The sequence below is a fragment of the Podarcis pityusensis genome, assembly GCF_964106645.2.
Source record: "Podarcis pityusensis genome assembly, chromosome: 15".
Lineage (NCBI taxonomy): Eukaryota > Metazoa > Chordata > Lepidosauria > Squamata > Lacertidae > Podarcis > Podarcis pityusensis.
The window spans coordinates 4,872,704-4,891,031 of record NC_138040.1 but is presented as its reverse complement, the minus strand read 5'-3'; the positions used below and the strand labels follow the sequence as shown (position 1 = coordinate 4,891,031).

General features: G+C 44.0%; 1 protein-coding gene across 1 annotated transcript in view; it reads right to left on the bottom strand.

Annotated features, from left to right (window-relative positions):
* The window catches only part of MED13 (mediator complex subunit 13), a 105,807-nt gene that overhangs the window by 15,998 nt on the left and 71,481 nt on the right, over positions 1 to 18,328 (bottom strand). The window contains exons 10-18 of the mRNA XM_080982744.1: positions 16,160 to 16,367; positions 15,211 to 15,277; positions 14,555 to 14,682; positions 13,443 to 13,533; positions 11,907 to 12,121; positions 5,673 to 5,869; positions 4,481 to 5,394; positions 2,836 to 3,003; positions 1,237 to 1,460 (exon numbers count right to left, since the gene is read on the bottom strand). Of these exons, the coding sequence (XP_080838870.1) occupies positions 1,237 to 1,460; positions 2,836 to 3,003; positions 4,481 to 5,394; positions 5,673 to 5,869; positions 11,907 to 12,121; positions 13,443 to 13,533; positions 14,555 to 14,682; positions 15,211 to 15,277; positions 16,160 to 16,367 (2,212 nt within the window). The remainder of the gene's footprint in view (positions 1 to 1,236; positions 1,461 to 2,835; positions 3,004 to 4,480; positions 5,395 to 5,672; positions 5,870 to 11,906; positions 12,122 to 13,442; positions 13,534 to 14,554; positions 14,683 to 15,210; positions 15,278 to 16,159; positions 16,368 to 18,328) is intronic.

The following is an 18,328-nucleotide window of genomic DNA, read 5'->3' as shown; positions in this document are numbered from 1 at the left end:
AGCAAGAATCCTTTCATTCAAAAGAATGAAAAGATCCAATCAGTGCAGGTGTGACTAAGTCCCAACTGATAAGGAGTTGGCAATCGAAGATGAAAACACACACCGAAAGAAGTGATTGAGCTACTCCTACCCTCTACTGAGCCCGAGTTGGATGGTGTGAAATCTGCCAATGTATTTCAACTCAGCAGGCTTGACCCTGGAGTCTCCTTTTGAAAGTGGGCCATACTTTCAGCAAATGTTTCAAATCTGCTACTGAACGCCAGTGAAAGAGAGAACTACTCACACCGACTCTGACTGGATCTTTTTTGCTTTTATAATGGAATTTTTATTTCTTTTTTTTTCTGCTCTGCAAAGTAATGGCCTGGTCTTTGCAAACGCCTTAATAATACTCTGGGATGAGGAGAGACAGACTAGTACTATTCTTCTTTCCTGAAAGCATCAATGTGGCAACACATACTAATTTTAACAATATTATTGCTATTATTACATTTATTGCCTGCCCTTCACCAGCAGGCCTCAGGGTGGGTTACAACAACTTAAAATTAAAAACAGCTAAAAAGTATTACAATCGCCGGAATAGGGTTGGCTCTGGAAACACTCATTTTGGGTGTCAAAAGGCCACCCTCTTACCTTAACAAGATTTAGTCCAGAAGTACAGCGTGGCTACCACCCTGTTACATTAAGTAAGCTCTTTTTAAAAACATTATAAATCCTTGAGCTGGGCCGGGGGGGGGGGGTCATGTGTGTGCGCTCAAATAAAGTAATTGTGGCTTGCCAGAGTATTCAGAGCAGCCTTGCCATAAAGCTAGTTGCTAATCAGGAGATTCAAATATACCAACATCCTCTTTTCTTTGGCTTCTGTTAAATGCAGGGTAAGACTGGCAATGCCTTGGAATAATAGCCAGACAGCACCTTGCAGGAGCACAGGGAAGATTCAGTAACCCGGAGTTAACAATGTTTGTAGCCTTAAATGCAGGAGGGCAGTACATAATTTAACCACTTGATGGCATCTGCATGATAAGGAAACTGCTACTTAAATGAAGCCCTGCTAAAAGGAGATGAGCCTTTTATCTCTTCTACCATCCATTTTAGCTGATTTGTTGAGATGAGGTCTGCAGGAGGTTTTAAGTGTCAGCTGGAATGCAAAGTTGATAAATGGCACCATTAAGGGGGGGGGGGGTTAGGATTCCTTCTGGAGCACTTCTCCAGAAGGGCCTCCTTCTCATATTCCCTTACCTCATATATTGCAGTGAGATCCCGAAAGAAGGTCTTTGCTCCGTTCAGCAGCGCTTCGTTCTCTGGACACACCACAACGTAAGCAATGTCTCTCTGAGATCCATAGGGTTCCAACATCAGCCTCTCCCAGTACGGTAAGGCAAATGGGGACAGCACCAGGAAGTCGTAATCGTATCCCAACAAAAAAGTTGGAATGGGCAGTGGTTCTGGAGACTCATCAGTTCCTGGACAAGGAAAGGGACATTTTTTCCCATATATTAGAATGGAACTGGAGTGCAACAGTGTACCCCCTTCCAGATTCAAGGGAAGCAACTGCCGAGAGAAAAATGAGATGCCAGATGTCTTCTGGAGCAAGTTAATTCTCAAGCCACTACTAGTACTGCCATCAAAACAGAATTGGTCCATTCTGTCCCATCTGATCTACCTTTTTTACTACTCTGTTCCCTGAAAACAAAAGCTGGAAGTCCACAGAGTTAAACAAAGATACCAATATGCAAAATCCTGCAAATTAGTCTAAAGCCGGAGGTCTTAAGTAGTGATCTGTAAAATACTCTCCAAACATTTCTAGTGCAAAATTGGGGGCTGGCATGTAAACAAATCAAGCAGCAAGTGTGGCTTCCCTCATACAAAGAAATCCAAAGTACTGGGCTGAAGGACGAAAGTTTGCTTCCTACATCTTGGGAGAACTCATGAAGGCCTCGGTAGGAACAAAAGGATCTAATGAGGGACTCACAAACGAAGATTCACAGTAGGACTCCATAGCTCAATTCAGACATCACTGCCATATCACCATCAGAAATACACTGTGGGCTCACACACCCCACATCCTTCCCTTCTATACACCAATTCCCTCCTTTACTTAGAAGCTTTCCTTAATCATAGTTGCCCATTTTGCCCTACCTGGGCAAACTGGGTGTAACCATACTTTTCTTCCAAATCTGAAATGGAAATCCACTTCTACCTAGGAGTTTCTCTTATTTGGAAACACTGAAGGGGGGACAGAATACAGCGGTACCTCGAGTTACGGACGCCTCAGGTTACAAACGCTTCAGGTTACAAACTCCACTAACCTGGAAGAGTTACCTCGAGTTGAGAACTTTGCCCCAGGATGAGAACGGAAATTGTGTGCCGGCGGTGCAGCGGCAGCAAGAGGCCCCATTGGCAAAAGCACGCCTCTAGTTAAGAACAGTTTCAGGTTAAGAACGGACCTCCGGAACGAAGTAAGTTCGTAACTAGAGGTACCACTGTACAACATCTGGATTGTGGCTGTATGGTTGATTATATTGTACCGAAAGGATAGGATACAATTTTAAAGTTCTCTGGTCTTGATGTCTAGCATCTCTATAAATGTTCCTTCATACTCTCCTATCCTTCCAGCCTATCATGAGTTCCAAAATAAACAACTCATGACCAAAATTCAACCCAAAGAAGAGTGCATCATAACCTCCCAAAACCACAGAGCATAATCTGAGATTTCAACATACTACTACTTCCTGAATTCCCTCCACCCATGCACTAGGAAAGGGTAGGAAAGTTTAAAAATGATCCCCTCTCCACACAGAAATAAATGAAAGAAACTGATCTGTGGACAACATTTACCGTAAGTGCCTCGGCCAGCCATTTTGTGAAACTGCTGCCACGTGAGAGGACCCTGCACTCCCCAAGAGCGAACGGTTCGTTTTTTCTGAATTGCATCCTGGAGGACAGGCTGAAGTGAGAGCAGCATGCGAAGGATGTCCTGAGAACACTGCATGCTCACGTCTCCAACTGAAACAACCAAAGTTAGTTCAAAGAGGTTGCAAAGTAGTGTCCTAGTCACAATCTATACATATCAACAACGCATTTCTAAGCTTCAGGTGTTGTACATTAAATGCATGAAGTTATCTGTGCTCAGAGAACACAACCCACATCGCTGCTATGAAATTTTCTATTTTATTGTACACTGCTTTGGTTAGTTTAGTTTAAAATGAGGGATGCAAACTTTAAGCAGTTTTGGTTGATGAACACTGGGAAACTACAAGTTAAGGGCACAATTTATTTATTTTTTAGGTGCATTCACTTATCCACCTCTAAAGGCATCTTAGTAAAAACACCATTTGCATTTAATTTTTAAATCAACCAACCCATTCAAAGAAAATGATTAACAGATTAAAAATTCTTCAACTGGTTGACAACTCTACTTAAAAGCAGCATATGGCTTGTCACTGAAATATTCAATTTCAGTCTTCCAAAAGACAAGTAAAGCACATGGGGTGCTTAACTTTCAAAATATTTGGAATTTCCCCTAAAACTAAGGAGTATATGCTTGCTTCAGAGTGTTTGTTACCCAACATCCTGAACAGAAACCTGCACAGAAAGATTCCTTAAAATATGCTATATAGCAAAGTAAATACATCCTATGCTCACTAAACTTGCAAAGTAGGCAGATAATATAGCACAGCCATAGCTAGGTCAACTTGAAATGTCCCACCTAATTCATATTTTTATTTTGCACCTTTATATACCTCTTTTTCTAATTACAAATCAATATGCTTCACATGAGTATAACTTAAAAGATATGGATGGTTCAATTAGGTCTGGTATGGGCCTTTTATGTGATATGTTTGGACAGACACATAAATAGGTTCTGAAGGCATGTTCTGATGGATGGTTGATCTCTGAATGATAATCTTTTCTACCATCCTGGAAAAGTTATTCCTGCAGCCCAGGGGCAGATCTCTCCCTGCTCTAATTTAGAAAGTATTTCTCAGTTTCCTTAAAAATCTGAGTATCCAGAATTCCCTCGCATTCACCATGAAGAGGCCCTAATTGATCGCAACTGCAATACAACATACTGCCAAGCAATCATGTGTATGTTTAGCGGCCTACATCAAAGAGATAGACAGACATTTCTCAAACAGCCAAAACTTTGAATCTTCCAGGGTAGGCATGGGGAACTGTGGCTTCCAGATGCTGCTGGACTACACCTCCCATCAGTTCCAGCCAGCATGGTCAGGTGGTCAGCTACAATGGGAACTGTAGTCCAGCAACTTCTGGAGAGCCACAGGTTTTCCACCCCTGTTCCAGAGAATAATAAATAATTGACATTTTAGGTATATTTTAGGTATAATTAGTGCACCCAAGCAAGCTACCCATTCTTTGCAATTTATGGTAAATCAACTAAGTGATCCCTTTTAAGTCCGCTTTTTATATAGGGTGAGAAATTTAAAACATTATGGGCAGGGGGACAACTGCAAACACTTACCATTTTGTTTTGACCAATGGTGCAAGCAAGTACTCTTCACAAGTGCTTCATCAACTTTCCCTCCCGACATGTTGTCCATAAACTGGCGCCCGTGTTCCAACGCAAGGTAGCAGTCATTGCAACAATCCCTTTCCTCAGCGCGTACCCGGTTGCCGATGGCTCCAGCTTTTGGCAAGGGGTCGTAGTCAGCCGCTCCAAATGGCGAGAACAGGTTGGTGCACTGGTCTTGCAGCAAGAGTATCAGCTCATCAGGCAGCCTGTCAGCCTCCTTCGATCCCCCGCCATGCTCGGTGGAGCCCATGCGGAGGGCCTCAAAACGCTTCTCCACATCTTTGCCACATTCCGAGCTGCGGCCTAGGATGTCCAACTCATCCTCTAGGAATAATCCAGAGTTGTTGCCAAACTTCCTGTTCATCACTGCACTGAAGCCACAGGTACACCTGTACTGGGCTTCTTGTGTTGGATCTGGAATGTAAACTCCAACATCGGCACCTTTGATGTTTGTGTTGCAGACGCAGATGCAACAGCTGTCAAAGTTACAGTCTTTGAAGAGGTTCATCACCGATTCAGAGAGGATGAGGTTGACGTAGAGACTGTGGGCCTCAGGGATAGAAGGGACAGTGGGAGGCTCAACAGAATTTAGCGGTCTGCAGGTTGATGGCGTTGAGGCTGGTGAATACAAGTCCGAATTCTCATATTTGACTGAGCCTTGAGCACTGGCTGGCCCACCAGCCCCACGGGGAGTCCTTGGAGTCCTTGGTGTCCGAGGAGTTGGGAAACGGGGGGTGGAAGGTGAAGGGAGAATGCCAGGCCCACTGTTACTGGGTGGGGCACTGCTGGGTGGCATTCCAAAGGGCGTATGTGTTTGTGGAGTGTAGGCGGGGCCATATTCTTGATCAATAGTGCTCCCATCACTAGGGGAAAAAGAGAAATATCTTTACCCAAGCATTTAAGTAGTGCGTTCTCTAGAATATCTTTTTTTTTTAAAGGATCTGAGCAGACAAACAGTGGGAATCACTGCCAGTAACAGGACAAAACAATCAAGATACAGCAGCACATGGCAACAAGTTTAGAGAGGTAACACAGGACAACAGATGCTGCTGGACTCCAACTCCCATCAGCCCCTTCCAAAGCCACCAGCTGCCAGGGATGATGGGAGTTGCAGTACAAAACATCGCACACAAGCACATACCCTTCTTTGATGAATGGCATTGCAGGCCCCGGAGGAAGCAATTCCAGCTTGCCAACTGTCCAGCTCTGCCGGTAAACACACTCCTCCGGCAGCTTGATGGGCTGGAGACACTGGCTTGGTAGAGTCTTCAGTGGTGCAAACATGGAACACCCCACAAAAGCTTGGCTGTTCTCAGGCTTATAAACGTAGGAATAATCCTAGAAGCAAAAAGAAAAGGCATAAATGAAGAGCTAACACGCATAGTCGGAAAAAGAAAAGCCAGTTGTCCCTTTGGTTTGCTGCCTCTGGGCTATGAATCAGGGGAGATGGCTTGAGTTCAAGTAGAATAATACATGGGCCAAATCTGGGCTTAGAAGCTCATTTTGAGTCTATACTGGGTGTGTTTGCACATCACAATATGGCACAGTTAATGGTTTAGCCGTGAACGTGCAGATTGTTCCCACTTTGTTCCTCTCCCTTGCTAGCAGGAAAAACAAACTACGATCCTTGGCTTAGCATTATATCCAGAATGTGGATTGGTTTTTCCTTTGCTCCAAACAAACCATGATCTGAAAGGTTTGATACAGGTATTGCAGCTTCTTATCAGCTGGGGTTCAGGACAGAATTATCCTGGTTAGCTATTTAAAATTTACAGTACAGCACTCTGTGAAGCAGGCATAAGGTACTGGTGGGGTTACCCATTCAAGCATCTAATAACTTATGAAGGTGTAACTAAAGCTACCTTCACACAACTGCAAGCTAAAAAAGTATTAAATCAACCAGGACTGCAACTAAATGAAGACAAACAACTGAGAAAAGTAGGCAGTGGAGAGGAAGACACAGAACTCAAAGGAGGAGGCTGGCAGCAGATTAAAAAAAAAAGGGGGGGGAGAAACAAGTTTTTAAAAAAGAACCCCGCAAAAAAAGCAAAAACAATATACCGAGGGCTTCTTCTATGCCTGGGGTCCCACTGAAACAATCAACTTTGTTTCACCTAAGTTTGACCAAGAGTCATGAGCTCTATTACCAAAATGGGCACGAATTGGGCTATTATTCTTTTATTTTTGTCTGTAATATAACCATGTAAAACATGTTCTGTTTCTGGGGGGAGGGGGCTAATGTTTACGTTTCCCCAATTTCACCTAAGCATTTGGCTCATGAACGAAAGAGGGACTATTCTGTTCCCAACCACAGATGTAGGGATTATTATGTTGGGAAGGTTGGAGGGATTAGGGAGGGGGAGGCGGGAGTCTGAATGTTGAATTTAATTCCTTTTGAAATTCAGAGCATCTGTATTTTTTGCTGATGGAATATGGTAATAACACTGAAATTACTATGATGCACAATACATCTATTGCCTGGTTGGTTGGTTTTTTAACTAGCCTTTAGTTTAGGGGCTGTCAACCTGGTCCCTACTGCCCACTAGTGGGCGTTTCAGGATTGTAGGTGGGTGGTAGGGGGTTCTACGGCACAAGTTGAATCCTCCTTCGATCAAGCACTGGTGGGCAGTAAGGAAATTTTACCATCAAGAAAGATGCATTAGTGGGCAGTAGGTATAAAAAGGTTGACTACCCCTGCTTTAGTGGCATTAAGTTAAAACAGTAAAACCATAAAATCATACAAAGCCATCCAAATACATTGATAATCCAAACACATACAATATATAAAATAGATAGCCACCATTGAATAAATCAGGCAACTTTAGATTTAGCTTTAAAGATCTTGGCTAAGTACCCTGAAACAATCTTGGCAGTTTCAGTAGTATCATCCCTGGTATATGCTGCATAATTTTAAATTAACCTTATAATGCCACACTTAGCAATAACTTTGAATGTAAATGACCTGGGTACACCAATTAAATGAAGGGTAAAGTCTGCTTTAAAGTGAGATAACCCAGACCTTAATTTTTTTACAATAGGCGTCCTATTGGAAAGACCCAGTTCTCTGAGTGCATGTTCTGTAAGTTGGGCAATAGGGGCAGTACAGGATTCCTATTGGTGTACCGACCTCCCCGCTGCACCAAGGATTCCCTGCCCGAGCTGCTTCAGGTCGTGGCGGATGTCCTCCTGGAGACACCTGGTTTGGTTGTCCTAGGGGATTTTAACATCCATGCCGACACGACCTTACAAGGGGCCGCTCAGGACTTCGTGGAAAGCATGGCCTCCATGGGGCTGTCCCTGAATAAGTCTGGCCCAATTCATAGCCATGGGCATGCCTTAGACCTGGTGTTCACCTCTATGGATGTTGGTGATCTGACACTAAGTAAAAGCGAAACCAAAGAAGTGCCATGGTCAGATCACTTCCTGGTGCAACTGGACATCTCCGCGACCCTTCCCCTCTGGAGGTGGGACCGATTCAGATGGTCCGCCCCCGCCACTTAATGGATCCAAATGGTTTCCAGAGAGTGGTAGGGGATGTTTTATCCCATGTTGATGGCCTTTCAGCTGATTCCCTGGTGGCCCGCTGGAATGTGGAGTTAACCAGGGCTATTGACTGTTTGGCTCCAAAGCGCCCTCTCCGATTGCATGGAGCCCGGAGAGCCCCGTGGTTTTCCACGGATCTGAGGGCAATGAAACAATCGTTGAGACGGCTAGAGCGCCGGTGGCAGATAACCCTTTCTGAATCTGACCGGACATGGGTTAGAGCTCAATATCGAGCCTACCAAGTGGCGATAGCGACGGCGAAGAAGACTTTCTTCACCGCCTCTTATTGCATCTGCGGAAAACAGCAGCAGGAGACTCTTTCAGGTGGTTCGCAATTTAGCGGAACCACCTGCTCCATCAGGGCCCAGTACGGGCCACATGATCTCCTGCAATGACTTTGCAAAGTTTTTTGCAGATAAAGTCGCTCAGATTCGAGAAGAGGTAGACTCCACCGTGGGAGCAGGGCCGGGGCGGGAGAGCTAGAGTCCTGTCTAGTCAAGTTGTGTGGGATCAATTCCAATCTGAGGATGTGGACAGGCTGCTTGGACGAGTGAAACCAACCACTTGTCTCCTTGATCCTTGCCCATCCTGGCTTATAAAAGGTAGCCGGGAAGGACTGGGCGATGGGCTTTGTGGAGTGGTGAATGCTTCCCTCCGTGAGGGAGCCTTCCCAGACCCGCTGAAAGAGACGGTTATTAAACCGCTTCTTAAAAAACCATCTTTAGATGCGGCCACGATGGCCAACTATCGCCCAGTCTCAAATCTTCCATTCTTGGGCAAGGTGATTGAGCGAGTGGTTGCTGAACAACTCCAGGCACGCCTGGAAGAAGCGGACCATTTGGATCCCTTCCAGTCAGGATTCAGGCCTCATCATGGGACTGAAACTGCCTTGGTCGCACTGGTTGATGATCTCCGGCGGGATAGGGACAAAGGTGAGAGCTGTTTCCTAGTTCTGCTGGATCTCTCAGCGGCGTTTGATACTATCGACCATAACATCCTTCTGGACCGTCTTGAGGGGCTGGGAGCTGGGGGCACTGTCATACAGTGGTTCCGCTCCTTCCTCCTGGGCCGTGTTCAGAAAGTGGTGGTGGGGGATGAGTGTTCAGACCCCTGGGCTCTCACTTGTGGGGTGCCTCACAGTCCTGTCCTCTCCCCCATGCTTTTCAACATCTAAATGAAGCCGCTGGGAGAGATCATCAGGCGATTTGGGCTGGGTGTTCATCAGTATGCGGATGATACCCAGCTCTACCTATCTTTCAAATCAGAACCAGTGAAGGCAGTGAAGGTCCTGTATGAGTGCCTGGAGGCGGTTGGAGGTTGGATGGCGGCTAACAGATTGAGGTTGAATCCTGACAAGACAGAAATACTGTTTCTGGGGGACAGGAGGCGGGCAGGTGTGGAGGATTTCCTGGTCCTGAATGGGGTAACTGTACCCCTGAAGGACCAGGTGCGCAGCCTGGGAGTCATTTTGGACTCACAGCTGTCCATGGAGGCACAGGTCAAATCTGTGTCCAGGGCAGCTGTTTACCAGCTCCATCTGGTACGCAGGCTGAGACCCTATCACCAGAGTGGTGCATGCTCTGGTTATCTCCCGCTTGGATTACTGCAATGCGCTCTACGTGGGGCTACCTTTGAAGGTGACCCGGAAACTACAACTAATCCAGAACGCGGCAGCTAGACTGGTGACTGGGAGTGGCCGCAGAGACCACATAACACCGGTCTTGAAAGACCTACATTGGCTCCCAGTACGTTTCCGAGCACAATTCAAAGTGTTGGTGCTGACCTTTAAAGCTCTAAACGGCCTCGGTCCAGTATATCTGAAGGAGCGTCTCCACCCCCATCGTTCTACCCGGACACTGAGGTCCAGCACCGGGGGCCTTCTGGCGGTTCCCTCACTGCAAGAAGCCAAGTTACAGGGAACGGGGCAAAGGGCCTTCTCGGTAGTGGCGCCTTCCCTGTGGAACACCCTCCCACCAGATGTCAAAGAGAACAACAACTACCAGGCTTTTAGAAGACATCTGAAGGCAGCCCTGTTTAGGGAAGCTTTTAATGTTTGATGTATTTTAATATTCTTTTGGAAGCCGCCCAGAGTGGCTGGGGAAGCCCAGCCAGATGGGTGGGGTATAAATAATAAATTAATTATTATTATTACAAGAGACACATAAAAAAAGAAACACAATACTGGTATAAAATCCTTCCTCCCAAGTGGAGGTGGAAATTGGTACCCCTCAAAAGGTTCTTCCAAAAGTAGGGGGTCAGCAATCTGGATTTCTCCCAAACTTGATTTTCATTTAAAAGATATACTAAGTGATCCCACTGGAAGATTTATTTTCCTCAAGGGTCTGTTAGAGAACTCCTGGCTGACATTATGCTCTATTTATGTACCTGATACCCAACAATAACAATTTCTGGATGTAACTTTTCCAATACTGACTCATTTATACAAGATGAAGTGCTAATAGGTGGTGACTTAAATCTTGTACTTAATGATTATTTTGATAATAGCAGAACTTTTCACCTATCACAAAACCCATGGAAACTGCCTTCGTTTAAAACATCCCTCTACAACATTTTACATAAACACAGCTACTTTGATGCTTGGTGCATAGCCAATGCAGAACTAAGAAACTATACACATGTCAGCAAGGTGCAAAAATTGTGCCAGATTGGATTATTTATTAATCACAGAAGGCCTTATCTCTCAGCTTCTTAATATCTTAGACCATGCCCCTGTTATCACCAGAATACAATGAGGAATACTCAAACCTAAACCTTTCTAATGGAAATTAGACCCCTGGATATAAACTTTTTTATTATTATTGAGAAACTCCTTAAAGCGATTCCTGGTTTTTAAAAAAAGATTAATTATATAGGAGAACAGACAACATGGAACCCCTTAGCTTTGGCATTGAAAACATATGATGTTGTAAAGATTTTGAATTATTTTGGGGGAAAGGATCTTATCTGTCAGGACTGGTCGTTGTCCTCTTCAGATCACCACGCAAACGCTTCTTGTTCTTTTATAACTTTTTATTGTGTATTAACAAAACAATCTTATAAACGGTTCTTATCTTTAACTATTATTCCTCAGAGTCACTTATTTCAGATACCTTCTGAGCTCTCCTCACTAAAGCTGGCTTGTATCTCCCCTCCTCCAAATCTGAGCTATAACATAACCCTTGCCTTTCCTGTGAACAGCCGATCCCTCCCTGTTGTTCCTGTTGCTCTCTTCTATTAGATTCACTGCTCTCCTCCCCCCCTTGGGGAAAGCTTTCTCCCTCTGAGAAACTGGAAACTTCTAACTCTAACTCTTCCCTGATATTATCAATATGCTCACAGATGATGAACATATTCCTTTCTGATCCTGAAATCTAATTACCTCCTGTTATGCACCAACTTGCTACAAATGGCAAAATATCTGGGTTCACTGTTAATTTCACCAAATCTGAGCTGATGTGTATACACACCCTGCCAAACCTACAACTTCATTGGCACAAAACAAGTGGACTGAAACTCTGTACACACATAAGAATCTATCTAAACTAGAAAAAAAACTTTCCTGATAGATTTAACAACTAAGCTCAAAAAATGGTCAAAGTTAACATTCTCACTGGGCGTTCTATAAGACATGGTATACCTTTATCAACATTAGGAGACACTTTCTTTGGTTCCCTTTCTTAGAATGTCTAAAACTACAGACATCAGCTGCTATTTTTCTGTACAACTGTACAACTACTGAGCCCTGTTTTCTTTGTATGGGTATGTTTTGTTACCTGAAATTAAGAATCTATTAAATAATAGCAATAACAGTAATAAAGACAACTTAATGTACCTTTATTTCTGAGGGTTTGGGGCTACAGAATCCCTCATCTACTTCAATCCTGAACTGAACACCAGCAGTAGCGCCATTTCCTTCTAAGACAGTCCCTCCAGGCGTGGTGTCCATGCTGCCATATTCCTTGTTGTTCATATTCATGGGAGAAAACCCCATAATGTGTTGCTCCAAGGATGGTGGTGTTGGGTACATTTTATGAAGATCTGCAGTGCCTGGTTTAGATTTAAAAGGATTTTGAGAGAGAGAAAGAGAGAGATGTTAGGATGCTCACACATCGCAGCTACTCTCATTTATCGCAAGTTTATCATGTCTTCAAATGCTTGCCTGCAGCACATTCCCAAACTACACCATTAGCATAAAAATGTACACTCCATTAATTTTTCCCTCGCTAGTGTTCTCTTTCCCTGTGCCCCAATCCCCAAACTGGGACTGTGAACTCTAGTGTGGGAAGTTCCCATGTGATTCATCCTACCTGTTTGATGTAAGCTTGGCCCTTCAAAATATATTGCATGAAGTGGTCTCCCAAGTAGGTAGTTTACATACAAGGGTACAGAATTGCGGGGAGGGGGGGATATCTGTGCAGCAGGAACAGAAGACCAAGAGATGCGAAAGATAGCTGTAGGTGCATCATAGGTAAAGATACAACCCAACTTGTGTGTGACTCACTATCAACAAGCAGCCAGTGGGGCTAAATGAGCATAGGAAGATGGACAGTTATCAACCAACACCTGAAATGTGATACTTGTTTTCTGGAGTGAGCTAGGCACACCCAGCTTCTACCAAGTTTGAATTCCACAACAGTAAATTTTCTAGAGATTTTCAACAACCCAAGACAGCCAAACTGCTTCCCCATGGCTTATGAATGTTACTATTTTACAATTTTGTCACAGAATGCAAATAAAGCATTCCAATGTCTTGAACTGATCGTTGACCGTAATAATAATATTTTTTAAAAAGCACATTTCTATGTTACTGGTGCTTGCTAACTGTGGCAGCAGCAGAGCAGCCACACAATAAAAAAAAGCTAGTTTGTGAAGTAGTACACTCAGACATGTCAATTTGAACTAGCTGGGGCTAAGAGTAGGGGCAGGGAGTAGGGAACCGTTTTTGGTCCAGCAGGCCAGATCTTTCTCTCTCCCTACCATGTGGACAGGCTTGGACACACCTGCCTGTCAATCATCTGATATCATAATGTCATAAGGTAATTTGATTGGTGGGTGGTCCTGCCCAACTATCAAAGTTGGCCAGGGAGGCAGTGAGAGATGGTGACCTTTCTGCAGGGATCGAGTAAATGAGAGCAGATTCTCTGCAGGGAAATCTCCTGTGCACCTGAACCAAGCAGGATTAAACTCCCTGGGCATTTGCCAACATGTCAGGAGTTCAATCCTGTTTTCTGAAGGGATCAACTGCACAAGCAACCAATCCAGCCACATCCCAAATATGACAACAGGCGTGGGCGGCTAGCCGGAAGTTCCCCCAAAAGTATGTGTGTTTCGGGGGCCATGGAAGGAGAGGAAAAAGAAAGCAGCTTACTTATGCATGACAAAGGGTCCAAGTTTCCTGCTTTTGACTCTTTGCAGTTGGATTTGTCATCTGCTCCATTCAGCATTCTTTTAGATCCAGGCTAGGGAGGGAAGAGGAATAAAAGAAACTGACTCCACAGGTATCGCTGGATAAAAATAAGGTCTTGCACAGCTTCATCAATAGCAATGACTTTGCAGCTTTAAAAACCATGCTATGTCATAGGTAAATTCAGAAACAGGCAGGAGTTTCAAAAGCAGTTTATATTGGATGTGCCCTGTGATTCAAAGCAGGCAGAAAGCTCACAATGCCTGCTCAAGCCCTTGGGTGTGCCTAAATTACCTCTTAGGATGCCAGCCATTTTACTTCACTTTTCCAGAAAATGTATATGTGAAGCAACTTTAAACATCCAAATCACAGCACCAGACAATAACAACTTTGGCAAATTTTACAACCAAACAGCCAAGTAAATAAACAGAATCTGCTCCAAATCATGCTGGAGGATAAACATTATTTGCAGAGTTAAAAAGAGGGGGATCTAAGTTAAAATTTCAACATGGCCACTGAAATTTGAGGAAATGTTGCACACAGAAACAAACACTGCACTTATTTAGAAGACTTTCCTACGCAACTCTGGGCCCCATATCATCCAGGCAATGGATCATCTAAGCAAGCTGTTTCCGTCAGCAGCCTCACTGACCTCACTTAGGAGGCTGATAAAGATGAAGTGTGAAGCAAGAGCCCATTTGCACAATGCATGTCTGTCATTCAGCAACTCTCGGCTAAGACTTATTATGCAAACTGCCTCCTTCAATCTATACTATTTGAGCAGTTCCCTTACTAAGGTACTGACTCTGCTTCAGCTGCTTTGCACATTCAAGTCAACAAATAACCCAAAAACGCATAACTCACTTTACAGACAACAGTTATAGGGCAAGGCTTAAGATTATACAAACAGATCCAGCTCAACTGGAGAGTTATCAGAATGGCTCAGAAACTGCAAATAGGAAAACTCGTTCAATTTTTTCTTGTTTTTAGTTCTACACTGCCTTCGCTGTCACGTGGTGTATCTTGACCCCCACTACAATATGAAGCTATGAAACATATCTTATCAAGCCACTTACTGTTAGATCATCTTCATCAGAGTTGAAGAGATTGTCAAGGTCAGTGTAAGAGACAACCAGGTCATTTTCATGAAACAAACTAGTTGACGCCGTGCGATTGTGAGGGGGAATACGCTGGGCATCTATTGCTGAAAGGAGAGAGATCAAAGGCTCACCAATGGACTCTGTTCTAGCAGTTTAGACGATAATCGTTTAATTACAGAACCTACTATCAAATAGAGGGACGCGGGTGGCGCTGTGGGTTAAACCACAGAGCCTAGGGCTTGCCGATCAGAAGGTCAGCGGTTCAAATCCCCGCAATGGGGTGAGCTTCTGTTGCTTGGTCCCTGCTCCTGCCCACCTAGCAGTTCGAAAGCACATCAAAGTGCAAGTAGATAAATAGGTACCACTCCGGTGGGAAGGTAAACGGCGTTTCCATGCGCTGCTCTGGTTCGCCAGAAGCGGCTTAGTCATGCTGGCCACATGACCCAGAAGCTGTACGCCAGCTCCCTCGGCCAATAAAGCGAGATGAGCGCCACAACCCCAGTCGTTTACAACTGGAGCTAAGGTCAAGGGTCCCTTTACCTTTACCTTTACTATCAAATAAACCAATGCATACTTCTTGTTCTATCCAGTTTTTAAAACGAACAGCATGTGTTTCAAAACAGCAGTGTTACCTTGTTTGACAGAGGGGCTAAAAAGTGACATCGCATCCTCTCCAACATTAGGTGTCCCATCTTCAGCCTGCAAACAACAAAAGGGGGCAGCAGGCCGCATGAGTATGTGACTGCACCACACGAGTTATTTAACATATAAGCTGCCTTATACAGAGTCAGGCAGTTTTCACCAACCAGGCACCTTTCAGATGTGCCAGTCGGGGGCTAATGAGAATTGTTGTCCAAAACAGTTCAAAGGCACCAGGTTAGTGAAAATTGGTCAATTTCAACTGGCAGTAGCTCTTCAAGTGGAAATCCAAGAGCCTTTCAGATACAAGAGTATTAGTTGTCCCTTCTGCCTGGCACTTGCTCTTGGGCAAAGTTCTTCCCCATCGCTTGCTACCAGAGCCAGTGTGGTGTAGTGGTTAAGAGCGGTAGACTCGCAATCTGGTGAACTGGGTTCGCATCTCCGCTCCTCCACATGCAGCTGCTGGGTGACCTTGGACTAGTCACACTTCTCTGAAGTCTCTCAGCCCCACTCACCTCACAGAGTGTTTGTTGTGGGGGAGGAAGGGAAAGGAGAATGTTAGCCGCTTTGAGACTCCTTCGGGTAGTGATAAAGCGGGATATCAAATCCAAACTCCTCTTCTTCTTCCCTATGCCCTATCATTTATCATAAACAGGTGACCATGTGACATGGGGCAAGGCACTGAGACTGCTTTTTGAGAAACACAAGGACACACATGGATGCTTTAGCTGAGATTTCTGCAGTGCAGGGGTTGGACTATATGACCCTTGGGGTACCTTCCAACTCTACAATTCTATTACTCTGCAATCCCTTTGGGGCCACAGAACTAGTTGCAAGGCTCTACATCCTCTTGGCTCATGTGTGCTCCTCACTTACTGTTTCTGCATATGCTCCTGGTCCCTCATTCCCTGTGCTGGGCTTCACCCAGACCTTTTCACTCACCTTGTGCTTTTTCCCAGCTTCTCGCTCGCTGTTCTGCCTGTCCTTTTTATCAGGAAAAGGGAATTCTTCATCTCCATCAACAAATGCATACGGATCCATTTCAGGTTCCTGGTCAGCTACTATTGCTGCTAGATACTGGTTCTTGCTCTGGTACTGCTGCACCAATTCATCAGAGACTTTTAAAGGTTTTCTACATTGCACCATTAACCTGTACACAGGAAAAAGACGAGGTTACAATGAATAGAAACCATATGCCAAAACCCTTCCAGTGATTAAAACCTTTAATTGCTTCTCAAATTGTAACCCATCTTTCCTCCAATGTGCTCAAGACAGCATTTATTACCCCGGGAGAGGTGGGCTGGTCAGCAGAGTTCAACCAAAGCAAAGATCACCCAGTGAGTTTCATGGCTGTGCAGGGAGCTCAGCTGTCTGCTGTCCAAATCTTAACACATTTAAGCACCATACCTTACAAGTTTTCCCCCAACACCACACACATAGTGGAATCCAACCCCCGCCCCACGCACACAAAATTATAAATTTCACTCGAGTCCCGCAACTACTCTAGACAACAGTGGATTTCTTCTTCCTAAGTTTTTCATATGAGTTATTATCAATTTGGTATTTTAAAAGTCTTTATGTCCATTCCTAATTAGTACATGGCTTATGTCAGCTCTTCTTTCCCAGCACCTTACAATGAGGTCTTTAAAAAGGACAGCACTATTCACATCTCAGCTTTTGCTTATGTTTATCAGTATCAAACCAATTAGCACTTCAGTAACTGCCATACTGGTACAGTACAGTTTATTATTACTATTATTTTCTTACATGCCTTTCACCACAAGGTCCCTGGGTGAGTTTGAACAACACAAAATACAGTATTAAAATCAGTTAAAATAATATACAATCAGATACATGATGAAGAGCCTTTAGCTCACAAAAGCTTATGCCATAATTTTATTCTGGACATTATTCCAGGAGGGATTTCTTCTCTTAAAATTCATATTTTGCTAATGAATGAAGCAAAAACCACTTCTCTCATTGCCCAGAGTTTACATTATTCTCTGCAATGAAGGCCTTTTGTGCACTAAGACCGGAGAAATATGCTTCATAGGAACATACAGCAGTACAGTTGTAGATAATGGATGGTTTAGACTAGAGCAGGAGAGAGAGGCTGTGGTATCCTGGGGGACCACTGACCAGCCTCTACTAAATCAGCTGGGACTCTCTGCAAAGTTTGTAGGAGTTAGGGAAACTTGATCTGATCTAGCAAGGCAGTTTTGAAGATCAGACCTAGATTTATTAGCTTCAGTTAGCTAGCTGCATCAGGTGTCTTCAGATCATGCACTGGGACCATGCCTTAACTGTGATCGTCTCCATTCAATCTATTCAATCCCCTTAGGGTTGAAAATGCAGGCCTCCATGTGCAGAAGAGACTCTCTGCTTCAGACTGTCATCCTCAAACTCATGGAGGGTTTCATTCTGTAGAGCTGAGGTTCCCAAACTGAGCTCAGTGGACCACCAAAGCTTCATTCAGGTGGTTCAAGGCAAGCCCACATTAAATATTCATTTTATTTTTTAACTGTGTTTTTACTGCTGCTTTTATTTCTTACGCTTTATGTTTCTGTGTTGCAATTTGAATTATATGGAGTACAAATTGGAACGCAATAAAATACAATGTAACAAACAAAGGAAACAGTAAAAAATACAATTTAAAATATAGAGCATCTATCACAGCACATTGCAATTGTTATAACCGATGGAAAAACAGTTAAGTGGCCTGCCAAGACAACCAGCAAATTTCAAGTGGTCAGAGGGAGGACGGAGTTCGGGAAGCACTTGTGTAGTGATTCCACAGCAATGGGGCAGGTCTTGGCAGCACATCTTCACTTCCTCTTGAGTGTTTTTTACATGTGAGGAGCTTGAGCAGCTGAATGGGGTTTCATAAAATTTAAACACAGCAAGTGAAGTCAACCCATCCTTGGGTTAAACATTTGCAATCTGAATAATAACCAGTGGTATCCATTTAGAAACACATTAGCAAACTTTTTTTTTTTTTTTTAAAGGCTCAAAGTTTTGCAGTCGCTTATAGCCAGTAAGACCACTGGAAGGCTATTCAGACAAAGAAACTTTACATTAGGTAGTTCAGTTAAGCCATAACTGGCTAATGCA